Source organism: Aythya marila (genome assembly GCF_965140915.1).
Source record: "Aythya marila genome assembly, chromosome: 3".
NCBI classification, from domain to species: Eukaryota; Metazoa; Chordata; class Aves; order Anseriformes; family Anatidae; genus Aythya; species Aythya marila.
In genome coordinates this window covers 39,142,580-39,161,050 of record NC_139044.1, presented here as the reverse complement: position 1 = coordinate 39,161,050, position 18,471 = coordinate 39,142,580, and the positions used below count along the sequence as shown (strand labels likewise).

Genomic DNA, 18,471 nt, shown 5'->3' with positions numbered 1-18,471 from the left:
TTTGTTTTCTTTCTTTTTTTTGTTTTCTCTGAACACAGATGGAATGGCTGCTGCTGGTGCGTATCATAACTTGTCTCCAAAGAACAACAACGAAAAAAAAAAAAAAAAAAAAACAACCCCAAAACAAAAATCCCCTTCTTCCAAGGTCTCTCTATAAAAATAGGTTTGTTCAGTTCACGTCACTCGCCCTTTCGCAAAACGCTTTTTTTTTTTGTTCAGCTCTCGGTGGATATATAGATAGATATACGTATAAAAAAAAAAAAAAAAAACAAAAAACAAGAAGAAGAGCAGGGTTCTCTCTCTTCGCCCTGTGACTTACTTGCGCTCGCGGCTGCGGGGGGGGCGCGGGGCCGGCCCGGGGGCGGCGGCGGGGGGCGCAGCGGGAGCAGCAGCAGCAGCAGCGGCAGCGGCAGGGGCAGGGGCAGCCGCCGGCCTAGTCGTCGGAGATGGAGAGGCGGCTGAAGATGGGCAGGCGGCGGCCCGAGTCCAGGCTGGGCGACTCGGAGCCGCTGAGCGAGCCGGAGCTGAGGGAGCCGCTCAGGTAGCTCTCGCGGTCCGACAGCGAGTCCGGCGGGCTGGGCGGCGCGTCGAAGACGGGCGACTCGGAGAGGCGGCGCAGGGGCTGGAAGCTGAAGGGCGGCGAGGCGGGGGGCGGCGGGCAGCCCCCCCCGGGGGGCGGCGGCGGCGGGGGCTGCTGCTGCTGCTGCTGCTGGCAGCGGTAATAGGCGGCGGCGGCGGCTGCCGCGGCGGCGGCGGCGGCGAAGCTGGGGGTGTGCAGGGCGAGGGGCGCGATGAGGCTGCCCAGCTCCTGGCCCGAGAAGGCGAAGGCGTTGTTGGCGCAGGGCGGCGAGAGCAGCTCCTCGCAGTACGACGAGGCCGAGGCGGGCGGCGGCGGCGTGCGCGACCCGCCGGGGCTCTCCAGCAGCGCGGCGTCCAGGCGGCCGCCGGGGGGCGGCGGGGGCGGCGGGGCGGCGGCGTGCGGGTGGTGGTGGTGGTGGGCGGAGAAGCCGGAGAAGCTCAGGCTGTGGTGCAGCTTGGGCCGCTCGCTGCCCCCCCCGCCGCCGCCGCCGCGGGGGTGCCCGAAGCCGCCGCCGCCTCCTCCTCCTCCTCCCAGGGGGTGGTCGCGGGGGGCGAAGGCGCGGAGGTCGCCGGTGCTGCCGGCGGGGTGCGGGGCGTGCTGGTGGTGGTGGTGGTGGTGGTGGTGCGGGGGGGCGGCCGAGGCGGGGGGAGCGGCGGCCGTGCCCCCGCCGGGCGCCGGGCGGCGCTCGTCGGCGTTGTGGATGAAGTGGCAGCGGGGGCCGTAGGGGCAGAAGCCGATGGTGTGGAAGGTGCGGCACAGCTCGGTCTTGTACTTGGGGTGGCGGGTGAGGCTGCGCAGCTCGTGGAAGCCGTGGGCGAACTGGCACTTCTCGCCGTACTTGCAGGCGCCGCTCTCCTCGAAGGGGCGGCACAGCTCCGTCTTGTAGCGCGTCGAGTTGATGGGCGCCCCCCCGCCGCCGCCCGAGCCGCCCCCCTTCTGCTGCTGCTGCTGCTGCTGGAGCTGCTGCATGAGGTGCTGGCTGCGCTCGCCGTTCTCGCTGAAGGAGCGGTCCCGGAACTTGTTCTCCTTGTTGAGCAGGGCCGTGGGGCTGCTGCTGCCGCCGCCTCCGCCGCCGGAGCCCGTCTCCTTCAGGCTGCCGAACGAGGAGGAGGAAGAGGAGGAGGAGGAGGAGGAGGACGAGCTGGAGCCGGTGGGGCTGGGGAACTTGGAGCCGCCGGCCAGGGCCGGCAGGTTGCTGGTCGAGTGCCGCCGCAGGAAGCCCGGCGCGAAGCTGGAGCTGGGGGGGGTGACCGGGGTCCCCACGGCCTTCTTGTCCAGCATGCTGCTCAGGTTGGTCAGGGACTTCTCCGTCTGCGAGCGGGGCGGGAGAAGGGGGGGACGGGGAGCGGGAGAAGAGGAGGAGGAGAGAGCGGAGAGAGGCGGGTTGGCTCGCAGCGCGACCGCCGGCCCGCGCCGCCCCGGGCACGGCCCCGCAGCCGCAGCCGCGGCGGGGCAGGGACGGGGACGGGGCTGGGGGCGCGGAGCAGCCCCGCGCCCCCCGGGAAGCCGCCCCCCTTGGCCCGGCCCGGCCCGGCCCTTACCTTGCACAAGAAGTCGATGTCGTAGAAGGCCGATAACAGCGTCGTCGACATCGCTAGATCCTGTAATGGTCGGACACGCAGCAAGGACCGAAAGAGCCCGCTCCCCTCGGAGGGTTTGCAAAAGCCACGACTGGGCGGGAGGCGGCGGCGGCCGGGGTGGGTGTGGGTGCGGGGGGGGTGCCGGCCGCTCACGGGTCCGAATCGCTCCCGACTCCTTCCCGGCGGGGCGGCGGGAGCCGGGCCGGGGCGGCGGCGGCGGCTGCAGGGCAGCGGGCGACCGGCGGGAGCTCGGCGGGGCCCCGCGCCGCCCCCATATAAACGCCGCCGCCGAGGCACGGGGGGGAGGCGCCGGGGCACAGCGCCCCGCCCGCCGCCCGCCCCGCCCCGCCCCGCCGCTGGCCGCCATTTCGGGTCGGCGCGGAGCCGCCTCCTCCTCCTCCTCCTCCTCCTCCTCCTCCTCCTCCTCCTCCTCCTCCTCAGCCGCTTGTGCCACGTAATGGGCCCGAGACAAAAGCTCGGGGCCGCCCCGAGGCCGGGCGGGCTGGCTCCCGGCTGCCCGCAGCGCGCTGCTGCTCGCCCCCCCCCCCCCCCTTCCTCCTCCTCCTCCTCCTCCTCCTCCTCCCGGCCGTGCCCGGCGCTGTGCCGCCCCCTGCCGCCCCCGCCCCGCCGCTGAGGGAAATTGGCCCTGGAGGAGCCGCACTCCCCGAGTTACTCGGTTTCAGGGGCACCGTGGACCTGTTGCTACGCTGCTCTGTCCGCATCTGCCCAGCGCTCAGTATAAATGTCCACACGCACTTCCCCTTCTTTCCAGCAAAGCACAAAAAAGCCAGGGCTAGCAGGCAGCCGTACACTCGCTGCTGAAACAGCCGAGGGCACAGAGCCCAGCCGGCCTTTCGGTACGCGACAGAGTTCCCCCTTCTGCCAGGCTTGCTGCTGCACCAGTCCCACAAGCTGGGAGCTGCGCTAGCGGGCAGCTGTCAAGCAGTCGTGCGGCTCCTGACTACCCTTAAAAGCGGCTTCCAGACGTAACCTGGGCTACTCTTTGCCCAGGAGCTGAAAGCAGATGCCAACGAATTAATTTCCAGGCCAGCTCCCAGCGTGGCTTTATTGCGTTAGGTAACACACGCCCTGTGCAACACGCTGCCATCTCCCATTCTAACGTTCTCCTGCTGCGTGAAGCCTCACGTTGCACTGTGCATTACTTACATAAGTAATCTCAAATCCTGGAAGCCTACAGCGAGTACTTCCACTTCAGACGTGAGTTTTTGCCTAGAGTGAGTTAGCCCGGTGCAGTTTGCACATGTTCATTAGGCTTAATTCGACAGTTTATCTTGTTTTACAGCAGATTCCTCCCCAAACTCACGCCGTCGCAAGGAGTCGGCGACACGAGTTAGGTGCCACAGGCAGGCCAGGACGGTCGCTCTTGGTGAAGAGCCCGGCCAGGAGCTGACACAGGGTCTCGGGCTGCAGCCCAGTGAGCGCTGCTCGCTGCAGGGCTGCGTTGCGTTGCGCTGTGTTGCATTGCCACCTCCCGGAGACCGGCAGCACGGCAGAGCCTGCAGCCCTCCCGACCGCTGCACGCTCACCGCATCGTCACCCGGACGCGCAGCTAGGCTGTGCTAACGTACAGCTACGAGCCGCGAGGCCGAAAGTGAGCAATGGTGTATTGCACATCACTCTGAAACTTCCAAGGAGACTGCAGTATCTATATATATCGACTTGCAGCTTTGTTTTGGCTATGTCCAGCTATGGCCGGACCAAATATAAAACCATAGCCCTCGACTGAAAGAACATAACAAATCCTTTTTAAAATAAGTATTTATTTTTGACGTCTCACTTTCACATGGCAACCAAATCCAAATTCCCAGAAAAATAAATCCACAAAGTGCAACAAACGTTTTTGTACCTCGGACAATGAAACAGTTGAGCACTGGACACATTATTCCACGCGGCTCTTACCAAGGGCTCGCTGCAAAACCTCGGGAGGGAGAGCGCCATAGCACGAGGACGCTTCCTACACATCTCCAGTGGCCTCGTTCTACCAAACAGGACCTTCTTTTTCAAGACTGCTTGGAGAGCAAGGTGTTTTGAAGTAAAGACAAAACTATTCTGCTCTAAGTGGAACAGCTGCTTTGTTTTCAATGCTGCCAATTTCATTTGAGAGCAATTTTACAAAAGTAGTTATTTGATTTACAGGAAACACAGGCTTGCGAAGCGTAACTAATGCTGTTTCCATCTACAAAACAAGGCTACTAGCAAAGTAAGGATCCTTGCCTTCCTCCAGAGAAGAATGCAGTAAAATTTAAACTGTAGTCTGGAATTTGTCACGGACAAAAAAGAAGGATACAAGGTTTAACTTAAAATAAAAACTTCCCTTATCAATTCAATAATTAACATTTTACCTGTCGAAATGAGCCTCCCTCCAAAAAACAGATTTTTTTCCTGGTATTAAAATACAGGAGGTAAAAATCCAGGATAAAACGACAGGTGGCCTGCACCTGGATGAATGGAAAATATTAGGCTTAGCTGCTTTACTTCCTACAGTAGCTACAATAAACCATACTCAGCTGAATGAAATTAGCAAATGCATTTAAAAGGAATGGTCTCCCACAGCACACCTGACCAAAAAAATAAATCAATGGACTCATATATGGAAAATGCGTTTTTAGCATGAATAGTGAATAGTTTGTTACAGGTTTACTGGGGTCGCCATAGCAATACCTTAACTCCTTGAATATCCATTGAATTCAGTCCCCTGCTAATCCACTATAAGGTCTGTAGTTCCCTGAGAATTAACTTCTAGTGGTTTTTGTTGGTTTGTTTTCTTTTTTCCTTTTTTTTTTTTTTCTTTAGTTCAGTGTTTTTGGACTTTCGTTTTTGCAAATCTCATCAGACTTGAGCAAATTTATTATTTTAAGGCAGAGTGATATTCTTTCATTCTGAATAGCTAATTTTGTGAATTCTGAAGTTTTTGAAAATTCTGGAGTCGGAGGAAGCGCTCTAAGAAGGTGTGCAACAAGCTGGGCTTGGTCCTGTGCCCTTCTGGACAGTCGATTAAGTTCTTGATCTGGTAAGGTTAGATGAGTCACTTGTATAAGCCGTAAAAGGTGCTTACTAAGTTGTCTGACGTTAGTTAACTTCTCTTCCCAAAAATTAACTTCCCCTTTATCAAACAGGTTATCATCTTCTTCCTTAATGAAAAGAAAAACAACAGCAGTTAGGAAACGACTTGCGGGCTGGATAACAATGAAAGCATTTTAAAGTATAAGAAAGATACAAAGAGAAGTAGAAAGTGGAGCCTGTTATAGAACAGCTTATTTCTGCTAAAAAAAAAAAAAAAAAAAAAAAAAAAAAAAGGAAGAAAAATTCATATGCATCATTTTTCACAGGTTTTCAATGCAATATGAAATTTCTTCCTTTTCCAAAGAAATTCTACCTTCAAAAATGAGGCAGTTGTGGTAGAACTCTTGGGGAATAGTGGAAATAAGTAGTAGTCCTAATCCTTAACATGTGCTTGCCTTCCACTCTAACTGTCTTGTATTTCACAGAGACTCCTGTAACCAGCATGGTAATTTGCTATCTCATGGAGCTTTTTGAGTGGATTAAATGAAAGAGGAAAATGGTATCAGCCAGTGAAATATCAGAAAGGCGTACGTAAACCACAGACTTAAGAGGTTTCGTAATACATTTTATGGTGTGTATTAATTGCCAACAAATGTCCCAAAGACGTGGCTGTTCCTGCTACTTCCGCGTTACCGTCTAGCCTGATTTTCATTTTTACAGCCTCGTCAAGGCAAAGGTAGCACAGTGCTATGGCAGTAACCTCTACAGGACCAACATGGCAAAGCTTTGCTTTGCGTAAAGAATCCTTCTGAAGGCACTGGCTTAGGTAAGTGAGGCTAAGTGCTGTACAGAACCAGTCCTATGGAGATGGCACCAGGGTACCAAATCCGTAGCTGCAATCTCTGGACAAGCAGCTGGGGGAACACGGCTCTTGAATGCCAGATGTGCCTGGCACCCACAACAGCACTTTAGATTCAAGGCGGGCGGTCATCTGCAATGCCACTGAATGCAATTAGTTACAGCTGCAGTCAACAACAATTTGTTAAGTAACTCTTGATTTATTTCAATGTCTGTTTGTTGGTCTTTTTAATTTTATACTGATATTGCCAGGCCACTGACATCAACTCTATTTATTTATTCTAAATCTGTCCACGTGATTTTTATTATTACATGTAATTGTAAATACAATTAATACTGGAGTAATGACCGTCAGGGAATGGCTCCATCAGATTAGCCATTTCATTCTATTCCTACTGCAAGAAGCAGCCATCCCAGCGTGAGGGGGCAGCTGCATGTTACAATTACCAGAGCTGAAGCCTCCGAGCCTTGTTGTGGATCACTGTCTCCCAGCAGCCACTCCAACAAGACCGGCACGCCGGCACGGGCTTCCCCCCACAGCTGAAGCAGCTCACACAGTGTGCCCAACGCTAAGTCCAAGGCCATCGGGGCATTCACTATCCTAAGTGCAAACTCTGTTGAGAGAAAATACATGCAATGAGGTACAGCAGGACAGAAACAGTTTCAAGTAAGATCAGCACAAAAATGATTTCTTGAAAGCAGATGCTGAATTTACACAAACACATCTAGAAGGATGAATCAGACTGCAAGTATGCCAGATGAGTATTTGTTTCTCTAACACCTGGAGCCTTTTTTCCAGTCCCAAAATCATACATGAAGCAAGTGAAACACTGATGCCTGGTATTTTTCCTGCTCATATAGTGGCTTTCCATAACACAGGTTCAAGTATACCGAGATGTCTGTTAAAAATCTGTTCAGAGACAGTCCTGACACTATTACATGGTGACTATGCAAAATAGCAGCTATACCATAAATGTGACCTGGTGATTCACTGGATCTCAAAGCCTACAGCACATCATATGTTTTAAAGGGCTGAGATACAGAAGGAATCATTATTTGGTGTGCAATCTCTCTCTATGTAGCAGGTTATACATTTATATACATGCACACATATGTAAGAGAGATCAAGCATGCAAGACAGGCTTAGAGAAGATGTTCAGGGAGGCAAAGACAGACACTGCTTACAGTATCATCACAGAGCTATATTTATACAGTTTTTGCTATCGCTGCTACAGTTTTTTCCCTAGGGACTAAGGAAATGGACAAATCATGCCAGAACTGTACACAAAGCCATCATCCACACCAGATTTCTTCCCTAAACTTCCCCACTGCTCTCATTTGTGCAGATGATGTTTTAACTATGTGGTTCCTAGGCCTGCTCTCAATAATGGAATACATAAAAATGCCAGCAGCCTTGTTTGCATTCAGATCCAACAGCTGCCTTCACTGATACAAGTTTCTCCAGTGGTAATGTTAATTTGTTAATTTAGTTTTTTTCTTTTCTTTTTTTTTTTTCTTTTCTTTTTTTTTTTTTTTTTTTTTTTTTTTTTAAGGGGGAATGAGGGAAGAGGACTGGAGGAGGAGCACTAATGAACAAGTCCCTGTAAAATTCCTGATAGTGTAAAATGGATTTGGGCAAAATTTACCCTTGTGTCCACAGTCACCAGCATAAAACAGCTGTTCACAGAAGGGTCCTTCGAAGTAGGAAGGACACCTCATCCACACACATCATCCTTGAAGACTGTCTTTTTTGGGCAGGAAACGCAGCAGAGCCAGAATTACTCAGAAAAATCAATACAGACATGGAAGGCTGACCTTCCTTTTTGTGTCAGAGGGTCCTTAAACATTTCTCACGAAGGAAAACCGCCGCTGGCATGCAGGAGGTACAGCAGTGCAGCCCAGCACCAACCACCCTTCACACCTCTGTTGCACAACACTCCCTGCTCCCTGTGCCAGCTGCAGATCTTCTTGGAGTACTGGCACAGAAGAGCAACGTACAGTAAAACACGGCCTGCATACCAGAGGTAGGGAAATAGGCATGCCAACAAATAAGGAAGAGCAAGAAACAACTGAAGGCAGAACAGGCCTAGAAAAAGATGGGTGCATGGTGTTTGACAGACCTGGCAAATACGGAGGACATCGGGGAGGAGGAATTAGGATTTGAGAGCATGAGAACAAAGGACTGTAATAAAGGAGGGAGTGAAGGAAAAAGAACAGATGGTCCCTTCTTTATCTTAGAGTTAGATGAGGGTAAATGGAAATCTCCTTGAACAAGCAACAGGAAGGTAGGCAGTCAATCTCTTGGTGACACTAATAACGTTACATATGCAGTTTGTCTCTGGTAGACAGTAAAATTAAATATTCAGGTCTGTTTTCTTCATGTCGAGAGTTAGCACTGTATCAGGACACCCCTCAGTTTTGTCAGGGAGGAAGATTTTGCAGGGGAGCACAGCGCGATGTCCCCACACCATTTATTTTAGGTGTTTTTGCTGGTGGTTCTTTACAAGATCCCCCCCCCCCCAGCTTGCTTTCTCTGTTGCTGTGCCCTACTTTGAACACGTCTGCTACTCTGAAGGACAGGTGCCGTGAGCACCTGCACCCCCCAGAAATGCTGGCAGTCCCCAAGCTGCAAGGATACAAGTGGAGACAGCGCGGGGTGCTGAACTGGAAACGAGCACCCCGGTTACAAACACAAAGCACAGCATTTTCAGGACAGTTCTGAATCCTGATGATCCTTCAGAGTTTTACGGATGATTACTGAATGCCTGCGGTTGCCAGTATTTATGTAATGTCCCTTGCTTGTGCCATTCGATCTGCCTGTGAGTATTTAGCAAATTAAGCAATGCTGGGAGCTAAAACCCAAACACGTCATATCCCACTGCTGTCTTCCTCAAGTTAGCTGTTGCTTTGGAGGACTTATTAGAGATACAACTGTACGTATCTAAAGTATCTGCCATTTCTGGGGCATTTTTTATTTATTTATTTATTTATTTATTAAGATTTAGACTCCTGAATCGCAAACAAAATCATGTGGTCTTTGTGGATAGGAACACTGGGCTCCTGAGTAATGCACCAGAACATACACTGGGACTGAAAACTGACAAGGCAGCAAAACAAGCGATTGAACTTGCTTGCTAATAGTTTTTCAACAGAGCAATGCAGAAGAAAAGGCTGCTTTGTGGTCACAAACCATGGCAAGCTTGTAGGGAATCCTTGCATCCCAACACAATAAATTGTAAAGTTTTCCTTTTTTTTTTTTTTTCCTCCTCCAAAGAGGAGGAGAGTAAAAATTGCACAGGTAACACATAAAGGAGGCCTAAAAAGGCACTGGCCCAAAAGGTAGTGACCAACCTCCAGTGAACTGCAGACACCAGTGAACTGCTCTGCCAACCAACACATCCAATTCTGATGTGGATACAAAGAAAAACCAAAGCAGTGCTCCTTTGATAAGGCTGGAACTGAGACTTCAGCAATTTGGATAACAGACTGCCTACCTTGGGCCTCCAGTGGCCTCCTGGCACTTGAGGTGTGGGCACAGATTCAATGACAGATCAGGCTCTGGCAGCTGAGGAACTGAGGAATTTGTGCTTCCCCCTGCCCATCCCACCCCTGCTGCAGGGCTCCAGGGAGGGCTGTAAGGCTTTCCATCGCTGTTATTTCCAGCTGCTGTCGTTTACACAGTGCACTGACACCAACTGACTTTGATAGCAGTTCACACAAATATTTAATGCTAGAATAGTGCAGGAACTGATGTGGAGACTTCCATTGCCACAAGGGCAACAAAAGGATGGTGTAAGTATCCAGAGAAGGTGCCGCAACCCCATAAGATTTTGACTGCTGAAGTTATCTAGATGAAGAACAGCAAGCACAGTTATGTGCATACCCCTGACTTAATAGGTATACAGTGCTTTCAGAGGGGAGAACGTGCTATTGCTCTCAAAGTAACAGCAATGGATGCCGTAAGCACGTACATGATCTTTAAAGATACCCACAGAAGGTGTTGTGTCTTCTGAAAACGAACGTACGTGTCTTCAGTGACGTATTAACTGGTGACAAGAGCTGCGCCTCACATCGCAGCTTGCCTGTAAAACTTGACCGATTTTCAAGAAGCCACGGATTAGAGATTATTTGATACTGCCCTCATGACTCATGCTAGGACTTCAGAAAGTGGTCTGAGCACGCTGAAGTTCACCGGGGGCAAAAAGGGCAGGTGGTTCTCCCACACACACCCCAGCCTCTGGTCACGGCCTCCCGATGCTTCCCGCGAGCCAGCTCAGGTACCCTGCTGAGCACGTGGTAAGTGAACGCTCAAAATAACAAAATAGGAATTTGGCACGCACCTCACTGCGTGGGTGCTGCTCGGCGAGCAAGCGGAGCTGGTGACCCTGCAGCCAGATCTGGTAGGGCTGGGAGCTGGGGAAGGGAAGGTCCCGTGTCCCCTTCGGAGCACAGGAGGGAGAGCAAGACCTCCCCCTCAGCAAGCTGCTAGGGCAGGCCAGCCATAACCCGAAACTCCACCATCAGTCATGTGAACAAAATACTAGCAGAGATGACTCAAGTGGCTATTAATAGCCTTTCATAATATATAAGTAACTATTTATTTTAAGAAACTGAAAAACAAACAAACAAAACAAAAAAAAAACTTCAAATGACAGATTTCTGGAAGCCGCTTACAGCTGATAGCCACAGGAACTAGAACAGCAGAAACCGAACCTGAAGATGTAGCGATTGCCAAGCGCTGGAAGTGTCGCAGTGCTCCCACCACAACAGTTCAACAGGCTATCAGACTGTGTCAGAATGATCACTTATCTGTTTTTAAAATTTTTAAACATATTTAAGTTCCAACACACAAAAACATCACAGGCAAGATAAGCATCTTGTTAAATAAGCCATCATAGGGGCTGAAATAGAAAAATTTCTCTGCGCCTCCAACAAGTAGCTACAAGCAGAATTAATACTACTCCTTGAAATGAAAAACAAGAGATAACCATCAGGTACTACATGTTTTTTTCATTTTCAGGAAGTGAATTTTCATAAAGGGAAAGGGGTTAAGTACTGCACTGTTTTAGTCTTCTTTGTTAATCCACCCACATAAAAATTAGACCTCCCACACGCACATTCATATACTCCAAAACCTTTGATCATGCCAGATGTAAATATTTCTTCTAGTAGCCTATTACGTGTCCTCAAACTATACAATTGTTCTCTGTTAAACCCTCAGCGATATTATGGAGAGCTGAAAGGATATATTAAGAGCACACACACAGAAGATTTCAGCGACAACCGTGATAAAATATAGGCAAAATAAAAAAGCAGAACAGATTCCTTGCTTAAGAAGCCATTTTGTAATTGTTTTTATATTGGAAACTGTTAACTGAAGTTAATTTTAGAACAAAGGGTAATGCAATTTGGAGAAGTGTATGCACTGTGTTCGGAACAAACGCAAAGAGAAGCACTACGGGGGAGCTCAGTGCAGTAGTCTTGAGAGGAGGCCACACGACGAATAGTGTACCAACAGCAAGGATGTCTTCAAGGAAAACATAAAGGATAAATTGACATCAAAATTACAGAAAGCATTTTAGGTAGACCAGGCGTATTCTAATGTGGTAAAATCTCTCTCTTTTTTTTTTTTTTTTTTTAACCTCTTTCCACAGAGTGTTGCCTACCTACCTAGGAATAGCCACTACTGCGTCACTATCAATACAGTACCTTGTAGCACCCCAGTAAAGTAAGGTGACAATACTCTTGCTTCAGAGACAAGCATGTACATTTACACCCACAAAAGCTCCAAGTTTTGCTTGGCAAAAATGGGGATTAATCTCAGGCTGATGCATCACCTGAACAAGGTGATGAATATCAGCAAGAGATCTGTTTGCCATCCAAAAGATGGGAGGTCGAGCACCACAGTCATTAATACCTGCAAGGTTAGATTTGCAAACTGAAAATTTCAGCTATTGAATCAGTACTCACTTTTGATAGCATTGAAGGTTTTCTTTCTGGTGTTAAGTAATAATCAAGTTTACCCCTAATTCTTGACATGTCAAGTAGAAGAGAGCCCAAGTGACACATAGCTGCAGATATATACACGTTTCCCCAAACTTAAAAAGTCTTAAGATTAAAATAAATAAACAAATCCCACTGGTCCATCCTAAAAGTTTCATAAACTGGTAAATAAAGTGAGGTTGGAAACCACATTTCTTATGCTGAGACCACCTGCTTGTGTGTTCTCATTGGAGTTAGACAGGAATCACGCAGCTCTGCAGCAGTGCAGCACACAAGTGTCTGGCCACCAGGAAAACAACTGGAAAAAAGAAAGGCAGTGGCAGGGATGGTAAGTAAAGGGGTGTTCATTCCCACTCGGCCTTTACAGATTGAAAAAGGACAACTGAGAGGTAGAACAACACACACAAAAAAAAAAAAAACAAAAAAAAAAACAAAAAAAAAACATAAAAACACTAACTGGGGCCTCTAGATAGTTCACAGATGACTGTTTGAAAGGGTGCTTGCTCATTGCACTGTGTCAGTTTAAGTTACAAACATCAAAATTTCCAGTTCTTAAAATGACCATTTATGTAAAATCTAATATATAAGCAGATTTCTTTTTATAGTGTTTCATAAAATCAAAGGCAATTAGATCACTTCTATCCTCTCGAGAAATATCATTCCCTAGATGACGTACAACTACCTCATCTGTTTTCCATTTTCTTGCCTGAATCTATTTTACAGCCACACTTTTTCAGGATGACTTTAAGAAGAGGCCCTTCCTGACATCATGCAACAGGATGTCAAAACACAACACTATTACAAAACAAACTAATCAAAACTAATTTCTTAATAGTTGCAGTCTCAGAGTATAGCGGCCGTAACGTTGCTCTCAGCTTTGCCTTTGATTATAAACAGATCTCAGTTAATAACATCTCTGATTATGACGGAAACTCACAGCTCAGGACCAAGCAGCAAATTAAGGTCCCTTCTTGAACAGAAAAGCATAAACATCTTATTCGTCTTTTCAAGCCCATGTTTGGAATGTGAACAGAACAGTATTTTCCATCTCCGAATTATTTTTTAAATGTATGTGCGTGTGTGTATAGACAAGCTCTTCCCATACATGCCATGCCTCCTTTGCACAAAGGGTTTTATTACAAAACAACCACAGCTAACAGATCTTTCACAGGAAATGAGCATTTGGACTTTACCACTTGCATTACCGTTTTTTCTGAAACATGCCTCCTGCCCCCCAAAGGCACGCTCCAATTTAAAGAGCAAAAAAACACAATACCCCCTGCATAAACCCACAGAAACCCCCATTACTTTTGGGAAGGTAAAAAAAAAAAAAAATTATATATATATATGTATATGTATATATATATATATGCATATATATATATATTATTTTTCAGCTAATTGTTTAGAACATTGCCAATGAGAATATGTTTAACTCAAATTAGGTATGTGTTGGATAAACGAAGATGCATACTCTCAGTTTCTAAATTAGTTTCGCTAGAACTAAATGTATGACCAAAGTCGCTTATTATTGACATGTTCCAATTAAGGAACTTTTTGCTTAGCACCGAGGAAGATTACCAGATGTGACTGAGATGTGTGTTACAGCTGTGCTGTAGGAACATAGGGGGCCAGTTTGCAACCTAGCTGGGACTTTAGTGTCTGGAGATTGGTGGTAAAAGGTTCATTATAGAAGGGATAAAGGGATGAGGAATGTGTGGGTAATCAATGCAGGAGAATGTAGATAAAATTCTTCTCTCCATAGTGCCTGAAACCCAATATAATTCAGGGTTACATTAAAATAAATAAAAAGATTTTTAAAGCAGTAATGACAAGGCAGGCTTTCCTTCATTACTACGTGTCACAGCCACTGCCATCACGGCTTGCATAAGGAGCCTGTCGAGATCTGTAAGCTGCTGCCCTGTTTACTCAATTGCAATTAAAATACTGATAAGAAAAAAAACAAAACAAAACACTTAATAGATTATTCACATGAACACTCCATTTAACACTTACCACTTTTGGACTCCAGGACTGAGCACATACACTTATCTTTTGTGTGTTTTTTCTTAAGTTTCAGGACCATAACAACTTGTAATCTTTACGTAACGGTGTCACCGTGTAATTAATAGAGCTAAATGAAGCGCTGTCAGTAAATAATCAGTAGCCAGTCCTTGATGGATGAGCTGATTCTAATTCAGTCCATTCACTTTCAACTTTAATTAGTGGCATTGTATTCTACAAAGCAAACAGTTCCTTCATCCCTGTGATGATCTAGCATTGTATAAGAGGGCTGAGAATAACTTGCAAGGTGTGGAAATAAATTTGGGAATACAAAATAAGAAGCTGCAGTGATTACACATTTTTATATAACGTGATTTTAAAAATAATATTACTTTCCCAATGCAAAGCCAGTGATTTTAACAAGTACCATACAACCCAATAAATCTTCCTAAGGAACATGAGTTTTAATGACGTAGTTCTCCCTCCTTTTTCTTTAATTAAACTAAGTGATATGAAATACTAAAGTTATGTTGGTGTTTTTTGTTTTTGTTTTTTTGCTAGATGCAAATACAGGCCTAAACATGCTCTGTATTTCTACATTTAAGTACCAATGCAACAACATACTGAGTTTTTTTTTTTTTTTTTTGTTACAATAGCCCTTGTTCAAACTCCATGCTTGCTGCAGCTGCTGACAACTGCTAAGCAAACTGTTCACGTTTGAGTTACTTGAATTTGGAGTAATTTTAGATTATTGGACATTTTTCAAATAAACATAGAAAAAAATGAACTACTCAAGACCACTTCGGTTACGGTGTGCTTTGACCTTGTTCTACGTTTTCTCTGAATGTTAACTTACATCGGTATGCCTTGTCTTTCTTCCAGCAGTTCTGTGTAAAGGGTGGGACAATGCAGAGTAACGTATATTGCTGTAAGCAAGCTGTGGCTATTAAGCATGTCTGAGTAGAGAAGACCCTTGCCAACTGACTACAAATCATCTGAGGAGTATGAGGAGTACGTGCCATTTACTGAATGTACGTGTTCATGAGCAGAGGAGCAAAAAAGTAAGTTGGGAACCTCAGCAATTCAGTCTTCCTGTCTGTACTGATATAATATATATCAGTATACCTTATAATTAAATAGTATAGGGAGAGGCTGTTTTTAAGTAAAGATGATTTGTATTTCATTTTATTTTTGTTTCATTTTACTTATTAAAAAGGATGACATTTGAAACGAACTAAGATTGTTCTTATGGAAAGGACCATAAATCTTACATAAAATATTTTTTGTCAAAAGGTTCATGATATATTTTCATCTTCTTTTGGTCAGTTCTCTAATCCCACGTATCTTCTCAGCATCTAAGAGTATAGACTTAAAAGTGCAAAACCCCACAGATGCTGTTCACTACACAAAGGCCTGATGAAAAGAACCCTTGCATCAAACCCTTCCAACATACACAGTCCAGAGAGACAACAGATGAATACAACAAAGGGATGAAACTTGTGTTGAAAGAACAGCTCACAGGCAGTGTTATTTTTATCTTGTTGCTGGCATCTTCACACACATACACAATGCCATAGTACTATCATTAAGTTTGTGAACACACCCTTACTGTAGGAACTACCATAACGACGAATTCATTCACACTGCAAGTGCGTGAGTAACAGGTGAGTGAGAGGACATTCTTCCTTTCCCTGTCAAGATCTTAATGCCCACTTGCACGTAGCTCTCCATGCAGTCTATCGGATCTGCTGTTACATAGTTTGCTGGCATCTTGTTGAAGAAAGTCTGCCTGACTGCACAGCTGTGGTCTACAGACAGGCTGATGTGCCAGGGTTCTTCCTTTCAACAGCTCCCCTCCGGCTCCTAGGCTAGTACAGACCCACAACTTCAAAAGGCTTAAAGGCTCCTCTATGATCATGGGGCATCTTTCAGTCCACCCCAAGGAAGAGATTCCACCTTTTACCAAGCTCAGGAGCCTCAGAAGGTGTCCCGATTCAGCACACCTCCGTAAGCAGCACTAGCCGAGAAGAGAGGCAGAAATGCTGCTGCTAGGGCACATGCACCACATGCCCGTCAACTCTACCAGGAGCTGATCTGCCCAAAGCAACTAGCACTGAGAGCTTACGTGTCACTTAGCAAAAGTTCTCCTGCAGGTGTCTGATAGACAAATTACAAGCCCAGCTGCATGTCTCAATCCTGAATGAAAAATACCCAACTCAGAAAACATTTTCAACAGCATCCAGCCCATCAGAGATCTACCTGCCCTTCACAAAGGTAGGATGACACACCAGTGCTTTCATCTGAGAGTTGGTTTCTAGGCTTCCTTTCAGATACACCACAGTGAAATGAAGCATTTCATGTACTCCTCACTCCTCTGCATCAACACAAAGGCTTCTTGATCCTAATCACACCAGTGTGGCTCAGGACATTCTGGTATCAGGACTAAGACGATGAATTACCAAGATGATGTTCAAATTTCACCCGAAAGCAAGAATCCCATTTTTCTTTCACACAACTCTTGCCTCCTAGGCAATTTCTGGATTTTGCAGCTTCCGCAACCCAGGACATTTCCCTTTCTTTATATGGGCATGTCCGCACCTCTCTGGAAATCTTTCAGCCTATTTATACCTCCAATTTAAGCTCCAACAACTGCAGTCAAATAAGTAACAGCTAGCTCAAGACTTGCTAGCAAACTGCTGGCTGTCACGTCCCTATCCCAGACATCAGAGGGGTGGCTACCTGCAACTTCACCTGCATCTCCATCAGCCACACCACCACTTCAGGGCCTTCACACACTGAGGTGATCATTAAATCATAACATGGCTTGCATGAATCACTCTGAGATCTTCTCTCAAGTGAATTTACAGGAGAAGCAGGAACTGCTTGGTCCTGCATACAGTGTGAATATATACATGGACTCCTTGACTGATGAATACTATTCCATCAGTAATCAGAGTTCTTCAGTGGAAAGTCTAACACATATACAAATAGACTTGTATAGAACAGAATTTATGTTTGCCTTTTCCATTTCCTTCAAAGTCCTTTGAGGAATTGCATTGTGTCTCTTCAGCTGAGAGGGAACTGAGATAATGCTGAGTGCTCTCCCCAGTATACTGATACACTCTGAAAATAAGCAGTCCTTGCACAAGATAACAAGAAAAAAATGTCTTGCATATGAACGCAGATATCAACTGTGCAATACCAGGGAATTCCCAGTCACTGGAAATAAACCTCTCTTTCTATTCTTTCCTCATTTAACACATGGCTTTGAACCTCTCATCCCACATATTTCTCAATAGTCCAAGCAGGTGAGGAAGACAGAATGGCTAGCTAGCATGTGACTCTCATTCATTCATCATTATGTGGAGTACTTACTTCCCAAGTCACTTGCTTTTGTACGATGTCCACAGAACGAAGAAATGGCACTACCTGTGTTCTGCCGACAGAGAGGAGAGACCTGAAGATTAAGATTAAAAAATCTTGACTGATTTTAGATGTCCAACCTTAGACATCATGACCTGTTTTCTGCGTATTCAGCATCCCGTGTTTTAATACTTGAAATGCATTTGCCTCTGGCTTCTGCTGTATGTGCTCTTAACTCCTGCAAATCATGCCTCCCAGGAATCTTGCTGAGCACTCAGCAAACAAGTGACCTCCTTTCCAAACTCTGGTTGAAGTGACTTGCTTACCTGCACAAAACAGCTCTCTGGGAGAGGCAGGGATATGATGCAAATCACAAGAGGAAAACTAAATGGCTTTGGCATATTCCTTCTTGTGATCCTGTATTACTTTGTCACTTTCAGTTTTGCAAGTGAGGTAATAACTGTTGGAGATATTTCCTATGCTGTATGTTCCTGATTCATCATTAGAGCAAACCTGTCTTGCTTATTGAATTGTACAAGAACTTATTGAGAAAAAAAAAAAAAAAGAAAAAAACACACCAAAACAGAAACAACAAAACAATCAAATGAAAACACACCCTGTGATAAGGTAGCTAGTCCCTAGTACATGCAGCACACAATAATTAAGGTTGCATTTCCTTTTTTTTTTTTTTTTTTAATACCTGGCTTTACAATCTCACATCTTACTAATACCCTTAGCGTAAGGAAAGGGGGAAGATGGCAATATATATGTGTAATTTTTCAAATTTAAAAACAGAAAAAGAAATCTGTACCTTACCCAAGTAATATGACATTATATTGAAGCTCATGAGTCAGAGAAACAGTGGTACCACAAGCCTGGCCACTCAGATATCTGCAGCTGGAAACTAGCATAGTAAGAGGGAATGGTAACATCGCAGAAGATGTGTGGTGTATGGACAGCACTGCTCCCGGGTCTTCTATCTAATCCCTGTCAGCAGACCCCCCAGTATCATAACACATGTCTAATTATCTTGGCCAGTTAAGTTCTTGTTTTCCTTTG

The 18,471-nt window shown here is 46.4% G+C and overlaps 2 protein-coding genes across 2 annotated transcripts in view; both read right to left on the bottom strand.

The window, feature by feature from the left end:
- Positions 1-292: 292 nt before the first annotated feature.
- Positions 293-2,420, bottom strand: ZFP36L2 (ZFP36 ring finger protein like 2). Its single transcript, XM_082757499.1, has 2 exons — positions 2,122-2,420; positions 293-1,891 (listed from the first exon to the last, which is right to left on the bottom strand). Exons 1-2 carry the CDS (start codon positions 2,170-2,172, stop codon positions 434-436), a joined length of 1,509 nt encoding a protein of 502 aa, XP_082613625.1. The 5' UTR covers positions 2,173-2,420; the 3' UTR covers positions 293-433.
- A 360-nt stretch (positions 2,421-2,780) lies between these two features.
- THADA (THADA armadillo repeat containing) overlaps positions 2,781-18,471 on the bottom strand; it is a 163,331-nt gene continuing 147,640 nt past the window's right edge. The window contains exons 37-38 of the mRNA XM_082757389.1: positions 6,490-6,656; positions 2,781-5,312 (exon numbers count right to left, since the gene is read on the bottom strand). Coding sequence (XP_082613515.1) covers positions 4,971-5,312; positions 6,490-6,656 — 509 coding nt within the window. The 3' untranslated portion in view covers positions 2,781-4,970. The remainder of the gene's footprint in view (positions 5,313-6,489; positions 6,657-18,471) is intronic.